At 39.7% G+C, this 19,356-nt stretch overlaps 1 protein-coding gene across 1 annotated transcript in view; it reads right to left on the bottom strand.

Moving 5' to 3' along the window:
• Positions 1 to 293: 293 nt before the first annotated feature.
• Positions 294 to 19,356, bottom strand: part of cers3a (ceramide synthase 3a) — a 56,937-nt gene continuing 37,874 nt past the window's right edge. The window contains exons 7-11 of the mRNA XM_072381121.1: positions 16,810 to 16,902; positions 16,016 to 16,144; positions 6,741 to 6,847; positions 4,301 to 4,454; positions 294 to 661 (exon numbers count right to left, since the gene is read on the bottom strand). Coding sequence (XP_072237222.1) covers positions 479 to 661; positions 4,301 to 4,454; positions 6,741 to 6,847; positions 16,016 to 16,144; positions 16,810 to 16,902 — 666 coding nt within the window. The 3' untranslated portion in view covers positions 294 to 478. The remainder of the gene's footprint in view (positions 662 to 4,300; positions 4,455 to 6,740; positions 6,848 to 16,015; positions 16,145 to 16,809; positions 16,903 to 19,356) is intronic.

Genomic DNA, 19,356 nt, shown 5'->3' with positions numbered 1-19,356 from the left:
TTTTAACAAAATGCTGTTATCGTATTACAAATAACTATTCACTGTTTCTGTGGCTTTTGATCATGATTTTAATGGCATTGTGTGAATGACAACTAAGAAAACAATGTCACTGGTGTTACACTGCTTAAAGGAATTTAAGTTTGAGACAATGTTCCCTCAGTGTTGGAAGTTCAGTTTAAAGATTTGTTGATGGAGATTTATCAGTACATGTAAGCTTAAGAACCAGAACAGGTTTTACAAAGTCAAAGGTTTCATAACACTGTCATTTTGAGCGGAAAAAACCCACAAAAAATATCCAAGCAAATAGAACATGAGCTTAAAACCTCCTCCCATTGTACATGTGAGTTCATAGTGGAAATAGAACACTAAGGCTTGTTAGGTTCAGTTCATGCTGCAATATGTGATGTGATAACAGATATTGGCTTTAATATTACTGTCACATATTTTCAGCTCCTCTGACTTTACTGGGCTGGACTCATTACATAGTCTTTGACCAGCACACGTTATCTGGTGGAGACAATCCAAAGTAGCCATTCTTGTCATCATTCTCATCAATTGCCAGTCCACTGACAGGCTCGTGTTGTTGGACACCTTCATCCTCTGTAGGGCTGCTCTCTTGACCATCTTCCTCGTTATTGTCACTTCTCTCATCTTGAGTCAGCTTTGACATGGTAAAGAAAGAGAAAAAAGAGATGAAATGCAAGGAAAGAGAGTTGGGTGCTCTGCAAATTCAACAAGCAGCTGATGCCAGTAGCCAAAGGCAAAGAGAACAAAATTGTCCGCCTGAAAACACATTTGGGACCTGATCCTTCAGGTCCAGCAAAGAGCTGGAGTTTGGGGTTGTTGTCAGTGTAAGATAATAAAGGCCGCTTTTTTTATTCTTTCATAGCAACCGTGATTCTTTGCTACTGATATGTATTGATATATTTTCATTTAATGATTTTGTTTCAATAAATGAGCATGTGTGTTGTAGTAATGGTGTTAATAGTTAAAGCTTGTAACAGACACAACTACTGTGCTCAGTCGGTTTCAACCTGAATTATAGTTCATCACACAAATGTTTGAACCGTTTCACACCTCATGGTCTTTGTCACAGTGCTGTGATTAGTTTCAAAAGCCTTACATGTGAAAACCAGGCATGCACCTATAAAACAAGTGTGCATAGTATTATATACAAGGAGAAAAATATCCTGGACTGAAATATGCTGGACTGCTGTTTATTTGTTCCTTACCAAAGTGCAGGGATTTTTTTAGCCTTTCCAGTTCATTTTACCAAGGTGCCTACTTTTTATAATTGAATAACACTAAAGGACCAGATGTGTTCTGTTTTGGTTAACCAATATGCCCAGTTTGCTTTACATTATCTTATATCAACATTTTAAAACTTTTCTGTTACTGGAATGTTAAGACATTTATGGCCTGTTATCTGAGGGGACGTTTGGTTTGTTTTTTAAGTGAGCTAACAAGCAATATTACTGGTTAGTGTCATGTTTTGCATTTATTATCATGTTTTATATTCCTATCTAGTCTTTACTTGTGCCACTTTATGCCACTTTACGTCTCTCCTGCCGTGCCATTAGCTTCCCTCCCTTCACTTGTGTTCATTCTCATCAGCTGCCCTCACTCACTAATCACCCTCTTCTTATTTAGTCTCCCAGTTGGTTCATGTTCTTTGTTAGATCGTTGCCGTCATTCATGTTGTCTCAGGTTTGTCCTTGTTAATGTCAGTGTTTTCTCATAGTCATAGTCAGGTTTTTGTTTGTTTCTAAACTTTTGTTTTGTTAAAGTGGGAGTTTGGGGTGGGTAAATGTTCACTTTCATGTGTTTTTCTTTTTTCTACATATATAGGGCAATTCATTCTGTCACAGTCCATATAACCCAATTTTCATATCTTTATGACACCTAGAGGTAAGGAAGAGGGTATCAACTTAGTCAGCTGGAATGTTCGCGGCCACTCAGTTAAAAGTGAAAAGGCTTTTGGACACCTCAAACTCTTGGGCTGCTGACATGTGATTCCTTCAAGAGACTCGTATTAGACCATCTGAACAGATTCGGGCTGATAAAATATATCAAGCCACATTTTTAAGCAGAGCTTGCGGTGTTGCTATCATTATCCGGAGAAACATACCTTTTAAACACATTTCAACATTATGTGATTCGAATGGGGCTGCTGGGATAGGCTCCAACCTCCCCGCAGACAGATTGAGCAGGTATAGAAGATGGATGGATGGGTGGTCCGAATAGTTGAAACATCATTGTAACGGGCCATTTATATTCTATTCATGTAACGCTGTTAAACATCTACGGGCCAAACAATGATGACCCAGCATTTTTCAGAAAAACCTTTAAGAAGTTGCCTGACCTTGCATACAGAAATGTAATAGTCGCAGAGAAACCCCAACGTAATACTTGATGTTCGTCTTGACAGGTCAGCCAGTAAAATATGTGACCCCTCTAATGCATCCACAGTCCAAAATAAACTTATCACTTCTAATTTAGTCGACATATGGCGGATCCAACATCCAACACATAGAGAATATCTTTTTTTTTTTTTTTTAATAAACTCATATCAAAATCATATTACCGTATTGATTATTATTTTTTTTATTAGATGCTAAATTTAAACCAAACGTTACAAAAACCAAATGACTCAACTTTAATAAACCCAGACAGTACTCCTCGTGGCGTTTCCGCCCATCTCTGTTGGCACATGAAAACTTTTGTAAACTTATATCTGTGAAAATCACAGAATATCTGGAGAATAATGACACATCTGATGTCTCAGGTTCAACCTTATGGGAAACGTTCAAAGCTGTTATGAGAGGCCATGTTATTGATTATGAGGCAGCCTTGAAAAAGTCAAATAAGACTTGTTTAGATGAAATTGACTTGGAGATCTCACAATTAGAATCATCATATAGAAGCAACTCTCAAAAGTTGCAAAACATCAGCCTTAAATATGAACATAATACGCTCTTATCAAGACAGGTTTGCGACCAGCTCCTATGACTTAGGAAACAATATTTTGAATTTGGGACAAATCTCAAACACTCTTGGCTCGCCAGCTAAGGGGGCAACAGGCCAGAATAAAATCTCACACTTGAGTTATCCTAACAGACCCTGAGCTGATAAACTCTCGTTTCAAAGAATATACCCACTAAAATACTGGCAAAAAGGTTAAATGAGTGTACAGAGTCCATTTTTCATACTGATCAGATGGGTTTCATCCCAAATCGATTGTCCTTTTTAAATGTTGGACGGGTTATGGACATTATGTATCATTCTTTCGATAGAACCTCTGAACAAGCTATCCTGTGTCTAGATGCAGAGAAGGCTTTCGATCAGGTGGAATATCTTTTGGGGGTTCTGGAGAAGTTTGGTCTGGGCTCGTCCTTTATTTCCTGGGTATGCATATTGTATGCCCAACCTACGGCATCTGTTCTCACTAACTTGGATAGGTCACCCTCCTGTTCTTTGAATAGGGGGGGACGCAGCAGGGATTTGGACAGAAACATTGGACAAACTCAAGGAGAACATATAAAAACGGAGAACACTGCCTTTATCCTTGATCAGACGAGTAAATGCTGTCAAGATGGTCTCGCTGCCGAGATTTTTGTATTTATTTCAGAACGTTCCTGTTTTAATTACTAAATCTTTCTTTAAGCTTCTCAATTCCATAATCATGCCATGTTTGGAGGTACAAAACACACAAAAAAGAGAGGATAAAACATATACTGTCCCCACCTCCACATTTTCAAAATCACAATGTAAGCAGGCTTGTGCTGATTATTTGTGTGAACTCGAGCTTATGTTAAAGGCTCACAAGTGTGCATGGAGGAGAAGTGAAGATACAGTCCTTTGAACTTCCATCAAGTGTGAGCATCTGATTTAAAATGTGTAGCTAAATGTCTTTTTTATTTTATTCAAGTTTTAATTAACCAGGAAAATGTAACACTTGAAATTGAAAAATGCTCTATGAGCACTCATTACCCAACAGTAATTGACATACAACATACATACAAAAGCATCTGTAGAGGGCAAACACTCATGTTGTGCATTAAAACATATCTTGTAAAATGTAATGACCAAAATGTAAAATAGTCCTGAAAACGTAACACCAATGGTCAGGACGGGACTCAAACTTGGATTCAAACCATGTAACTAATATTGTGTATGTCTCTCTGGTGTCACCAAAACAACTCTGACTCACTGAGATGTGGCCTGCACAAGGCCTCTGGAAGCTTGTTGTGATAACAGGCTTCAGTCATGATGACACATGGTTGTTAATGAGTAGACTTACTGTGCCAAACATAAATTTCCTGATCATGCGGAGAATAAGGTAGGCCCAGAATATGTGGAGACCTAGAAGAACCACCAGCATCACATTGAAGAAGTAAAAGCCAAAGAAGGCTGGGTAGTAGAGAACAGGATAAACCCAGGTACAGTGGATAAGCCTGAAATAAAGAAAAAAAACATGTTCAGGAGTCCAACCAGAGTCTGTTACATCACAGAGAAAAGCACAAATGTTGACACAAAACCAGGTTCAGAATGTAAGACCAACTTAATTTACATATCTAACTTTCAACATATTGCTAAGAACAAATGGCATCTCCTCTCAGTTAAAGACTCATTGATTCAGTCTATCTTCTGCCTGTTATCCTTTGATAAGGTTGCACCGTATTATGGTTGCACTGTGTAATAATAAGAGATAGTTACCATAACACGGTAGCAAAAACGTATCCACATAAGAACCTGCAGAGGGAGCAGCTTCTGTGGTTTCGGATAGTGACTCCAACCACTGTGCCGCTGAGGTATGCAGCATTAACAGCAGCACTTGTCACTGCTGTTGAAGCTAACAATGCTTGAACTTGCTTCAGCAGCTCACAGTTTAAGTTCCAAAGAAACTTGACTGACAGAGGAAAATTATTAAGGGGCAATTTGCTGAATAACTGTACAGACCTCTTCAGCAACATCCGTGGAGCATCAAAACTACATAATTAATATAGTGTTGTTTTGGTTCTGACTTACTGAGGTGTGGCCTGCACAAGACTTCTGAAAGTCTGTTGTGATAACCTGGACTGTGATGTATAAAAGGAAAATTTCCTAAAATGTGCATGAATGTCATTTTGAAAATCTGACCATTTTATCTATCTATCTATCTATCTATCTATCTATCTATCTATCTATCTATCTATCTATCTATCTATCTATCTATCTATCTATCTATCTATCTATCTATCTATCTATCTATCTATCTATCTATCTATCTATCTATCTATCTATCTACTGACTGACAGTTTCAGGGTTATAGGACATATATATATATGTAAATATATATACATATATATATATATAACAACAACTTAACAAGCATGTGGCACGACACAGAGGAGCCAGCTTGTCTGGCCAAGACTCAGCACTTCATCTACATGTCAAGGATAAGCAACACTCTTTTGTGGACAGTAATGTTTATATTTTGGAAAGGAAAGACAGATGGTTTGAGAGAGCAATGAAAGTAGCAATCTACAATAAATAGGAAAAACCAATATGAAAAAGAGGAAATGGCATCAGATATCAATCTAAGGGCTCTTAAAGATCAAATTGACATGAACCAGTAGCAACAAGGGTTCCCCTGGTGGCGTTCCTAATGTCCCCAGCATCTGAACATACAAAATAACACTTCAAACACACATCAAAGATAAACTTCCAACTACTGGCCAGGACACACAGTCAATACCTCCACAACAAGACATAATTCACCAGAACAGACGAGTGTGGAAGAGTAAATCAAACAGAGCTGATCAACAACTTTGTGGATTGGTGTGGGAACAAAACAAGATTATTGTGGAGTTTTGGAGGGTTAAGACTAGGCCAAACACTGTCTCCATCCTGGGAGAAGAAGTGGAGGTGGTGGAGGACTGCAGATACCTGTGGGTTTACCAGACTTAACTTGCAGTGCAACACTGAGGCTGTCTACAAAAATGGATAGAACAGACTGTACTTGAGGAAGCTTAGGTCCTTTGGTGCCTGCACCTTGATGTAGCATATCTTTTATAGGTCTGTGGTAGAGAGCAATATGCTTTGTAGCCATTTGTTGGGCAGCAGCATCAGAGCCAGTGACTCAAAGAAACTGAACAAACTGATAAAGAGGGCTGGCTCTGTGCTGAGGACTGCTCTGGAGCCCCTGGAACGCATTGTAAAAGAAGAATGCTGCACAAGAAAATTAACCTAAAGAACAGCACTGACCACCTTCTACTTAACAAGCAACAGAATGACTTCAGTCAGAGGCTTCCTCAGTTCCACTGCAACACAGAAAGTTTACAGGAGCAACACAATTTCTTTTTTTTGGGATAAACAAAGTCATCAACTCAATAAAATCAATTGAAACGCAAAACAGCAATAATACATTGTGTTCCAAGCAAGTGCCAGTGACTAACTAAAATATGTGTTAAAAAATATGTTTGTGCATTTACTGTTTTTCTAGTTTGGATAGACAGATAGACAGTCAAACCCAGAAGGACTTCAAATTGATTTTCTTGTTTAGGTAGACAACATAGCTATATGTTTACTGTGTGAATGAAGAAGACAAAAAAAGGGGGCAATAGATACATTTCTTTTAAACAATTCAAAACAATTTAAAGGAAAGAAAATTAAATATTATACATGTCCCTCATTATGATCACTTATGCATACCTAAAATACATGTTTTGGCTCAAACACATCTTCATTTATTAGCTTACCAAAATGGAAAGATGATCAGCCGTGTTACCATAAACACAATGGCGAACAAAACAAAAAGAGTCTTGCTGGTTTTTTCCCATCTGGCATAGTTGAATAATTTGGCAGACTAAAACAAAAAGAAATTTCAGTGTTAATAGACAGCACTCAAAGCTAGAGCAAGTTTAACATGATGATGGTCATTTTTTTTACCTTGTCCCACACCAAAATGCACAGCCTCAGATTATGTCACAGACCTACATGGGAACATCTAATTTGTTGTATTGAAGTCATAAGGACAACATTCCAAAAAACGAAAATCAGAATTTTAATGAATGCATATTTATTCCCACTTTTAGCTGTGGATGTTGCAAATACTTCCACAATACATCATTCGTTAAACAAGTCAACCTGTGTTCAGTCTAACAATATTTAAATTGGTTCTTTTTTGGGTCCAGCAGAATTTTAGTCATCAAAACCAGTTTTACCATCTTTGCCAGCTCTGCTGAAAGAGAACTTTGTCATGGAACTCTAACAATGGCACTGTCATTCAATGAGTCAAAGAAAGCATCAAGCCGCAAGTGTCTTTCTTTGTCTTTTAATCTTTGCAAAGTCAAACACACAGTCCTCGAATGCTTTCTTTGCAAAAATTAAAAGCACACTGAAACTGAGACTGTTGAAGAATACCTCTAACCACTGCTTTTAAAAAACACGGTCATGGGAAATGTCCCTTGTTGATGGGAGACTCATCTGACAGATCACTTTATGAAAGGTCTGCTTCCTGACATCCAGATAAGTGTCAGGTGCATCTGTGTGGGATCAGGACGAAGTGCGGCTTTATGCAGTTCATGCACAGAACACTCGAAAGGAACAGAACACTGCAGCCAGCAAGAAACGGGACAAAGACTTACACTTCCATGACTATGCTGCAACTTGCATCTCAGAAAGGGCAAGGACATGGAGGGGGACAGGGACCAAGGCATACTGGTGACACCTGTTACAAGTGTGGAAAACCCAGACATTGGTCCAGAAACTGTAACTCAACAGCAAGGAACAGTCCCTACCGTCACCAGCCAGATCACACACGAGCTGAATGTCCTCACTCAACCAGCCCCTTTTCAAACTTGCGGTGTCCCAATCAGCAGCTACAACATAAAGAAGGTGACACACACATACACACACGCAATGAAGACACGCTTAACTCTGCCTCTCTGCAATGAAAAAAGCTTGTTGTCTAATCTTGTTCCGACTTATGGCCAATACCTGAAGACTGACTAGCTTTTTTCACCTAGCTTTTCCCAACTTCACCCTCACTATTCAGGGAAAGCAGGTTTCTTGTTGATAGTGGAGCGACTAGTTCTCTTTTAAAACGCAGTGCTCGTAAGACTCCGCAAAGGCTCAGTGAAAAGTATGTATATGGTGTGGGTTCCTCAGGCCAGGCGGTTCAAGAATGTTTGGCACAACCATTACAATGTTCTGCCTGCCCCTACTCTTTCCCTCACGTTTACCTTTTCTGAACTTTGCCTGATAAATTTGTTTGGCAGAGATCTGATGATTGAGTGAGGCTTCTCACTCATTTCTTCTCTTGAGGGGATTAACATTTACATCTCACACTGCCTACACCTCTGATTTACATTGCGCTGCATGTGTCTGAGGAACTAGATCCTATGAACAACTCACTCCCATGCATGTGTACTGGTCGGATAATATTTGTTCTCTTTCTGCTGCGATGGCCTCGAATAGGGTCTTTCTTTTCTGCTCTTCCTCAGAAAAAAAACTTCCTCCAACTGAACTGTGACAAATCTGAAATAAAACTCATCGGCTCAAAATCGCTCACCACATCAACTCAGAACTTCTCTCTCACCATAGATAACACTACCCTGTCACCCTCCCCATCCATCCGTAACCTTGGTATTATCCTGGACAATAACCTCTCATTCGAACAGCACTTCAGTCCCCTCACCCAAACCGCCATCTTGAAAACATTTCCTGCCTCCGTCCTTTACTCTCCTTCTCTGCCACTGAGACCCTCATCCACGCTTTCATCACCTCAAGACTGGACTCCTGCAACAGCATCCTCTACGGCTCATCATCAAAAGTCCTCAATAAACTTCAGTACATCCAAAACTCTGCTGCCCACCTTCTCACCCACTCCTGCTTGAACATATACCCCTGTACTACAAAAGTTCCATTGGCTCCCTGTCCAGCACCGAATCAACTTCAAGCTCCTCCTCCTCACCCACAAAGCGTCATATGGCTGGTTTTCCGATGTGCTCTGTACTCAAGATGGAATTTGAACTGTCTGGATAAATATGTGTATGTGATTAAGACTGTATTAAAGGACCGATCTTAGCATCAGTGGGACCCTTGAAACCCCTGTGGTTGAAAGAGACTGTACCCTATTCAGCCGAATAGTGAAACTTGGTCTCTCTGAATCTAAAGTAAGAACAACAACCTACCAATTATGACTTTATTCTCGCCATATTTAATGACTTTAATCTTGTAATGAATTCAAAATTTTATTTTTTATTAAATGTGGCCCTAATACTCCGTCTGATGACTACATAATACCATGGAGCAAAATGGTGCTATGTTGGGCAAGAAACCAAAGAACTGCAGTGACTCACCCACTGGAGACTCCAAGGCAGTTTCAGGCCTGGGAATGTGCTGGAAAAAGGTTAGTGTACTTCTAAATGAGTCAAAAGCACATGGTTTTAAGGTTAACAAACTTAACAAATAAACTACATGTCATTGTGAAAGAAAGGATCTGTGCCTAGGATATTGACCTGTGTTATTCTAGTTGAATTGTTTATATTACCCCGCACCACTGCGGCTGTCAGTGATATCATCAACTCAGACTTTGCAAAGTTACAAACAGAACATTCCCATGCATTCATAGTAATCTTTGGAGATTTCAACCACGTCTCCCTCTCTGCTACACATCCAACTTTCAAACATGTCAACTGCTCCACCGAAGGCAATAAAATGCTAAAATGAAAGGACAGAAGAGGTGGTATGTCTTAAAGAAGCTTAGGTCCTTCACCGTCTAAACCAAGATGTTGCATATCTTCTACAAGGCAGCAACATCAGAGCCAGTGACTCAAAGAAACTGAATAAACTGACAAAGAAGGCTGGCTCTGTGTTGGGGACTGCTCTGGAGCCCCTGAAGCCAAAGATGGGGAGTCGAGTCGACTCGAGTCGCACTTAAGTCGCACAAAGAAAGACTCAAGACTTGACTTAAGACTTGCCCTCAAAAGACTTGACTTGGACTCAAGGTTTGGGACTCGTAAACAATCTTCATTTTATGAAATTATTTTTTCTGATCTTTAATTTATTCCGATGTATGACAAGGCTGATGGCAGGCTGAGTGCAACACAGCCTCACGCACACGTGCAGCCACTGATATCAAAGCTACTGTAACCATGGCAGCGTCAACCTCATCTGGAACTGTGCCATATGTTGTCACATTTGGTTGTAAAGCGTTCACACAGACAGCAAACAAGCGAACAGCCACTTGCAAAGTGTGTGGTATGAGGATAAATCGTAGCTCAGCTACGTCTAACTTCATCAGGCACCTGAAAACGCACAAGGAGAGCTCAGTCTCTCTGTAATGTGAAAGGGAAACTTAGCACGTATCGACAGCTAGTAAACAGTGCTGTAAACTATATGCAGGTTATAGATTCATTGTTCATTACAGCGCTGCTGATTTATCTGCAGCAGCCTGTGAAATTTGGGAAGGACTTTGGTTAAGTAACTGAGTTTTTAGTTGTTATCTCATGATATACCATGAGCTATAATTGCACTCTTTTGCTATACTTTAAATTCTTTGCCATATATGAATCATATGTTGTATTAGTTCCAATCATTTGATATGAAATGTGTGCGTATAGACAAAGGGAGATGCCTCAGGACAGAGTGTTCCAGAGGTCAACAGAGTTTAACTGAGTTCAACTACAACGCCTGATTCAAACCAGTTTACAGATGTATCTCTTTATATGATTTTCTACAAGGTCTCACACTCTGAATCTGCAGATGTGTCTCCATATCTAAACAGTGGACAGAGTCACACGCTCTGAACTTTCTATGCAACCTTTTGTTTTGTAAAGCTCTTCCACTTTTCTTATCTCTGAATAAAACCAGGCTGCTGCAGGGAGGGAGTCGGAGATTGCTGGAGGTTTCTTAGACACTTACAAACCTGTGGCTGAAGCAGCGACGGCTCTCCCCTTTTGCAAAAGCTGAACTTAATATTGGTCTCTTGTGTGGTTCTTTCTGTTTAAGGTGGGACTTTGTTAATAAGGAACAAAACCCTGTGCATCAGTAAGCTAGGTTAACAGTTACCAAATTAATTGCTGTCAGGAACCTCGAGGACTTAGGACACAGATGCAGGGTCTTTGGATTCCAAAAGGGTTTTATTTTATCAACACACACACAGGGCAATGCAGGGCGATCTCCCGGCAGCGCAAAAGAAATGACTATAAAACTCCTAAGCTCTCTCCTCGGTAACTATGGCAGAGGAGGAGTGCAGCTATGGAAGTTACAAAACATAAAACTCTCCACGCTGGGAGGAAAACAGAAAAGCTATGAATAGTTAACTAAACAAAGACACGCTCTTCCAAAACAGAGGCTCTATGAAAACTTAAAGCTCTCCTTTAACAGATGCGACTATGACAGGTTAGAACAAAAATCTCTCCTTGAAAATGGAGGAACACACAAGGCTACACAAGCTTTACACAATAAATAAACTATGGCTATGGACAATTTACAAATAAGACATCACTGCAGGAGAAACACTCGCTGCAGGCTCGTGGTTTCTTTGGCACATAGAAGACACAAAGGGCTGGTAATGATGCTCAAAAGGAGGCAACATACTGGCCACGAGACAAGGGAAACGCAGACTATTTGAACACATGAGGGATCAAGGGGAACAGGTGGAAACACTTGGGAATCAGGGAAGACAATGAGACACATGACACGGGAGGAAGGGCAAGAAACCTGAAACAAGAGGACAAGATCAGTGACTTTTCAAAATAAAACAGGAAATGACGAGACAAGACATGAAACGGAACGTAAATTGTGACAATTGCTAAACCAAGTGGATGTATCTTAATGATAATCTAATTGCTGTTTTAAAATAGCCTACTTTTACAATTTCAGGGACACCTGATAAAATTCCAGGTTGACTAGTTCTCATCCACATTTAGCTGCCCAAATGTATATTTAAAACGTGATATAGGTTACAGTTTCTTTTAGGGAACATCCATCACAAAAAGTAACTGCACTGCAGTATTACTGCTAGATGATATTAGCCTACTGTAATATTACTGCATGTAATATTTCGGGCATAGCTGACAAACTGTATGCAAAATGTTATATGGTCTAAAGAATATATTGTATTTTTGTAAAGGCACTCCCACATAAGTTTTGCTATTGAAAATGTCAGCTTTATCATCCATAAATCATAGTTAACCAATAAAATAATTTAAATGTGCATCTACAGGTCTGCAGAATACAGCAAAGCAAAGAAAGTGGAAAGAAAAGAAAGTTATGAAAAAGAAGGACAGAGCAGAATTGAGTCTTTCTTGGTTCAAGTGAGAGGCGTGCAAGTACACCACCAGGGCTATCCTCGACTGAAGATCATCACTGACTCAAAGGTCAGTGACCTTGTCATTGCATGCAATTTGCATTTGTCTTTGACTGAGAACTCCAACTTCAGGAACTTTTTGTTTGTGGTAGAGGAAAGATATAGTCCAATAAGTAGAAGCACAATTACAAGATGCCTGAGTGATCTAGCAGCCAAGAAACAGGCCTGTATCAAATCAAAACTAGAAAAACCAGACACTGTATCTGTGACAGTGGACATTTGGACTGACAGGACCATGCGTGGCTTTTTAGGGGAAACAGCCCACTTCATGGAGCTGGACAGAACAGGCCCAAGACTCTGGTCAGTTCTGTTAAGTTGTGAAAGATTCACAGCATCACACACTGACCAGAGAATTAGTGAAGAATTTGAAGAAATAGGTGACGACTTTAACATCAAGCACACATTAGATTATATCGTCTGTGACAATGCATCAAACATGAAGAAAGCCTCCACAGTTTGTCTCCCTCTGCTACAAGCAGTGAAGATGATGACGACGAAGTCCTGGAAAACTGCAATCTTTGGGAGGACCAAAGTGAAGAGTACCAGGATGACATGGAATCCATCCAGAGCAGTTGTAGACAACAATGATTGCAGTGCTTTGCTCATTCACCTCAGCTTGTTGTGCGAGATGGATTGAAAGAGACAAAAGTTCTGAACGGTGCCATGGCAAAGGTGACAAAATTCTGCAGTTTGCTATATTCCAATTGTGGAACAAAAGAAGTTTTGAGACAGAGTATGGAGCCAACCGTAGCATCCCCTGGGCTGTATCAACGTGATGGAACAGCACTCTTCGCCTTGTGGAGGCAGTCACTGACTTGGATCTCCAAAATCTAAATGCACTCCTGGAGGCCCATGGTCATAAAGGCCTGTGCCTGTCAGCCAGAGAATGGGGTCAGCTGAAAGAGCTTGAGGAAGTTTTGGCTCCATTTCATGGAGAAGGTGGTGACCCTCCGTGCAGCTCTCCCTTCTGTACTCTCACTGAAAAGCCTCCTCCTCCTCAGGATGCTGAATACAACACGTCACCTGTTGGGTTTATTGAAAGCACTGCAGAAGTCCCTCCAGAGCCGGTTTTAGAATCGGATGATTCCAGTGAACTGGCAGTGGATCTTTCATTTGGAGATATGATGACGTCTGCATTGCTAGATCCATCATTCTGCCTCTTTTGGCTGGAGCAAGACGTCCAGGGCCAGATGAAGTCAAGACTGAGGTGAAGGAGATGATTATAGGTATGTACATGACCAGAACACAATGCAAAACATTTGTTTATTAATTTTACCATCATCTCAGTTTATATTATTGTCATGATTAGAACTAAATGTGTCTTTATTTAACTTTTTCAGAACTAGTCTTGGCTGAGGCACACAAAGTCACTGTACCAGACAGCAGTAGTGGCGACGATGATCAGGAACAATCACCACCCGCTAAAACTCCACATCTCTTCTCTGGATACAGTAAAAAAGGCAATAAGAGCATTGACCATGGCTCATCTGTGAAGGCGGAGGTGATCCGTTATATTCAGGTGACAGGTGATGATGAGGAGGAGGAAGGATGTCTGGACTTCTGGGAAAGGCATCAAAAAGTCTTCCTGAGGCTCTATTGGGTGACTATGAGGGTGCTGGCTGTGCCTGCCACCAGCGCACCTGTGGTGAGGGTGTTTAGCCATGGAGGCATCATCATGCGTCCTCACCCAGCCAGGCTTGCTGCAAAGGCACTTTCAACATTAATGTTTTTGAAATGCAACTATTCTGTTGGCTAAACCTTTTTCCAGAATGATGTTTAAAGGTTTGGTGCCATAAATGGTTTGGTGTGGATGTGTTGGTCACCTTGTAGCAGGCTTTTAAGTTGTAATTATTCATTTATTTTATTTTGTAAAACGACAATAAGAAAATGGTCAGTTCACCGTTTTTGCATCATGATAGATGTTCAGTACAAATGTTATGCATGAGAAGTTCAGGCTTCTACAGGACGTCAGTGAAGGGTTTGTTTCAGTATCTTTGTAAGATGGCTAAAGACACGCTGTCATACTGACTGTGGAGAGTTATAGTGTGTTATTGCACGTTATCTGTCATCAAAACCGGGCTATCCATTGTGTAATATAATGTAGTAGATGCAACATAATGAGGACATTCCTCAAATCATACCAAAAGCACTCCAGCTCTATATATAGCTATAGATAGTTACACTATTGATCTGAGAGGGAAATGGTTTAGCAGTGTAGCTGGAAGTTACCAGCAGATGCTTGAAAACAAGTCACGAATGATGAAGAAGAAGAGAGGTAAGAACCCAAAATGCAGACTCGGATGAGGCAGGAAGTTGAAAGAAAACTGAACTTAATTTATTTAAAGACTGTAACAAAAAGTGTGAACAAGCTGGAACACCAAAACCCTAAACTGGTAAAACAAAAATCTAATTACTGACAAACAAACCTGACAGAGAATAAGAACATTAACATGAACTCGAATGGCTAACAAAACATGAGCAGATATGGCGAGGATCTGGCAAAGACTGAGAGAAACCAAGGAGAATACATCCTGAGGGAAAGTAATGAGGAATGGACTGCAGCTGTGACTAATAGACAAGGAACAGGTACGGAAATAGAGCTGAGAATCAGAACAGGAGGAAAAATATATTAACCTCATTAAACAGTTGTACCTGGAGACCTCCATCTTTATCAGAAACATGCCCATAATGTAACGTTAGCACAGCGAGAGTGAGGAGAGGACCGGTGTTGTGTTGGAAACACACCTTAAACACAGCTGCAGGTTGTCTGAGTTACAGAACGGAACCGTTCAGCTAGAAAGCTTCAGCTAACAAAGTAATGTGGGAACAATAATGTTCATCTTTCAGAAAGGAACAGCAGTAACTCCTTAGAAGTTGGTGTACGTCATCTTCATTAGCTAAGCTGTTAGCGTTAGCTGCTGCTAAAGGAAGAAAATAAACCCAAATTATTTACATTTTACCTCATCTGAAGTTCCAGGCTCAAACTCCTAAAGGTTTGATCCCAAATTTGTTTTTGGTAAAAGGGAAACACAATGGTAGACAAGGAAGACATCAAGCATAAGGACAGAATACTCAAAGCAATATGCATTATGAAATGGGAACTGGAAAGTCGCATGGTGGTGTGGAGCCTCACATAAGAGGGCTCCTGGTTAAAATCCTAGCAGGGGCCTTTCAGTATGGAATTTGCATGTTCCCCTCATCTATGCGTGGCTTCTTTCCGGTTACTACAGCCTCATGTACATTAGGTTATTTGGTGACTCCAATTTGACAGTAGGAGTGAATGTGAGTGGTTGATTGTCTCCGTGTGGCCCTGTCCAGGTGTACCCTATCTCTCACCCAGTGACTGCTGAGTTAGGCTTCAGCACCCCCACCCCCCACCTGTCTTTCTAAGTTGGACTAGAAAGACACATATTCATTATTATTTATCAGTAATTATTTATCAGTAATAATAACATGATTTAATTATTTTATTAAATAAAAAACTGAAGACAAATCCTCCAATAGTGGTGATTCCATTATTTTTCTATAATTCAATGACAGAGTGGGAAGATAGATATTTTCAAAATTCTGATTTAGAACATAATCAGGGATTCAGAGAGTCATCTATTCTAAACGTGTGAGTAAAGCATTTTAAACCAGCGTGCAGCTCTGACTGACCTCCAGTAAAACATCAGAAGCATCATGGATGAGCATAACCAGAGTTCCTATCCGGATAAAGTTGGCACACCAGGAAAATGATAAGAGGACCAGTGTTGCCAAGTGATGGATGATTTGCTCCTTAAAGTCCTGAGGGAGGGAAAAAATAAGTCCATATAATACAGTAATCATGGAAAACACTTATAGTGTGGCTTACATGTCTTCTCACAATGTTCACAGTTTAGATTTGTTCTTTTTCTTTATCTCGCAAAAATAAATCTGACAAATATAATTACAATATCAGAGAGAATAGGAGAGAATGCCAGAGACAGAAAATTGAGAACAAAAATATGCAGTACAGTCAGAGTAGGACACAACAACAACTTTAACCTTTTCGCTATATCACATTTGCATAATGCATTAATGCGCTCATAGCTACAGTTTCATTTCATTAGTTCAGGTCCTCTACTGTGGAGACTGTTCCTCATCAGTTAGAAATCCTATATATCGTACTAGTCCCTCCTTTAGGAGTTATGTTTTAGCGTAAGGAACCTCTGGTAGTATAAAATAGGAGGTTCTTTACAATAGAATCCTAGTGGAGAAAAACTATACTGATAGCATTTTAGCAGTATATTACAGCATTTTACAATGAGATTAAGGGAGAGCTATGGGAGGACAGCCTCTGATGGATTTATTTATATAAAATGGCTTTAAATTATAATTATAATTAAATTATATAGGCTTTATATGTCAAATAATTTAACTCTATAAGACGAGATACAGAGTTTAAGTTTTAGCCTCTTACAAGGACCCACCTTTCTCTTGACATCAAATGTGACACTGAAGAGAAGACAGCCATAGAAGCTCATCTCCAAGATATAATACCAGTACTGAGACTTCAGCATGGACTGAGGACAGAAATAAACACAAACAGAGGGAGTCGTTAAGAGATAAAGAAAATGAAACAAGAAGCTATTATCACCCCTGAATTGGATTAAGCATGAATAGAAAATGGATCGCTGGATGTGTGTGTGTAACAACCACTTTTCATCAGATTGTGTTTCCAACTTGGGCCAGTCGATGTTGGACTCATGAAGAAACTGTGCCTCATATAGGAATCATTTTCAACTCTGTGGCCCATCCTCAGAACTTCTGACAAGGGAAACTTGAGCATTTGAGAATTATTTGGCCTTTTTCTTTTTTGCTGTTCAGCACTAGCTAACGCTAAGCTTAGGTAACGATGCCGATATAAAAACTTCGTTGGCCTAGATTCTTTTTGGTTCTTGATTCTTCTTGTTACGCCATTACTTTGTTTATTGAATGCTTTATAGTTAAATAAGGTTCTGTGATGCTGACAACCTGTAGCTGTTTGGATGAGATTTACTGTACCATATTCTCAAACATGGTGACGATTATGGACAAACCGTGCACATCAAAAAGTAAAATGAGGGGCGGAGCCTTCAGTTATCAGGTCCCTCACTTGTGGAACAAACTATCAGTAGATGTCCGGGAAGCAGGGTTAGGGTTAGCTTAACTTTAAGATTACGCGTAAAACTTTCCTTTTTACTAAGGCTTACAGTTAGGGATGGTTCAAGTGATCCCCTTTTTTCCCTCATATGACATTATGTACATTTGGCATTATTGTTGTCATTAACTTGTGTTTCTCTGCCTCAGCAGGTATCCTTTGAATGGTGTTATGGCGTTTGTTGTTCCCTCTTTTCGTCCTCTCAAACCCCAGCTGGTCCAGGTAGATGGCCACCCTTCCTCTGTCTGGTTCTGCCAGAGGTTTCTTCTTACTATAAGGGAGCATTTTCTCTACACAGTTGCCTCATACATGTTTAGGATGGAAGATTGGACTGAAGAGATGTTTCGGTGCAATATGTTGGTTTCCTTTGCTAAGAAATTGTTTTTGAATTGGACTAATTTTGAATTTAATTAATTGTATTTGGTTGAATTATGATTACAATGAATTGGACTCTAATTGATTTAAATTGGACAGTATCATTGAAGTGCCTCGAGATTCAATTCAGTTAATTTCAGTTTATCTATATAGTGCCAAATCACAACAAATGTCATCTCAAGGCACTCTCAAAGAGATGACATTTGTTGTAATTTGGTGCTATATAAATAAACTGTATCAAATTGAATAAGTCCCAAAACAAAACACCACACAAGTTCAGATCAAGCAAATCATTCATCCAAATCGAGCCCTTCTAGTATCCAGCCGTCAGGAGTCAACATGAGCAGGACAACAGAGTCCCCAGTTGGTGTACCTTCCAACACTACTCAGAAACTCCAAGAATGTTAAGTACTCTGAACTATGCATAATTGAGCATAAAAGAGACTGATTATCCTAATGATGCAGGTAAACCACCCTCTCAAGTACGCCAAAAACAAAAACTGCTCAGTGTTTTAATGCCAATGTTTTAAGGCTTGAGAAGGGGAACAAGTAAACCCACTGCCACTCCACACCTCTTACATAGATTGACGGCCCAACCATCAGGTATATGCAGATAAGCCCCCCCAGCCCTGTTTCCAGATGAGGCCCCAATATCTCCTCTCTTTAAAGAAATGGAACATGATCTCCAATGCTAGACAAACCTCTCTCTTCCAGTCAATGGTCAAATAGCTACAGTCAAAATGATAATATTACCACATACCAACTATGTATTCTCTTAGCTCCAAATCACTCCCACAGAAAACTGGTTTAACTCTCTAATATCAGAATTTTACTGCAAAAAAACCCCCAAAACAACAAAAAATATATCCTAGGAAACAGTCACTTGGAGGCCAAGAAGCACCCAATTTTCAACACTACTTAACAATTAAATTACAATACTTTGTGAAATTGATTCAAAATGACAAATATACCTCAGTCTCAGACTTGCCCATCCTACCAAAGTCAATCACGAAAATGAGTTACTTTAAAACTATCACAATCAGTTCATCTCTGACAGCCTGGTGGAAAGTGATTCAAATGACAAACTCTTCATTAGCACCATGTAAATACACCCCAATCTGGTACAACCCTGATTTCAAACTGCACAGCATTCCCGTCTACCTTCCTACGTGGCACCTCAAGGGAATTGTTCAACTTTATCACTTGTTTCAAAATAACAAGTTTATATAATCCAGTACACTAATTTAACGTCTTTTTCTTGTTTTTACTGATCTTTTTATGCTATTTTTTCAACTAATCACATGTATGGTAGTCGAATCAACGTGCAATCTTATTTTTCTATTTTTTCATTATTTATGGACTGTTAAACCAGGTACTTGGAGATTTGTCAAGCTACGGCTTCATTGTTTACTCTCGTGATCAGCTTTTAGCGCTTAGCAATCAGCCAATACACTTCAACGAA

The sequence above is a fragment of the Leuresthes tenuis genome, unplaced genomic scaffold (assembly GCF_036924035.1).
Source record: "Leuresthes tenuis unplaced genomic scaffold, fLeuTen1.0.hap1 SCAF_2, whole genome shotgun sequence".
NCBI lineage: Eukaryota > Metazoa > Chordata > Actinopteri > Atheriniformes > Atherinopsidae > Leuresthes > Leuresthes tenuis.
This window is presented reverse-complemented; position numbering and strand designations above follow the sequence as displayed.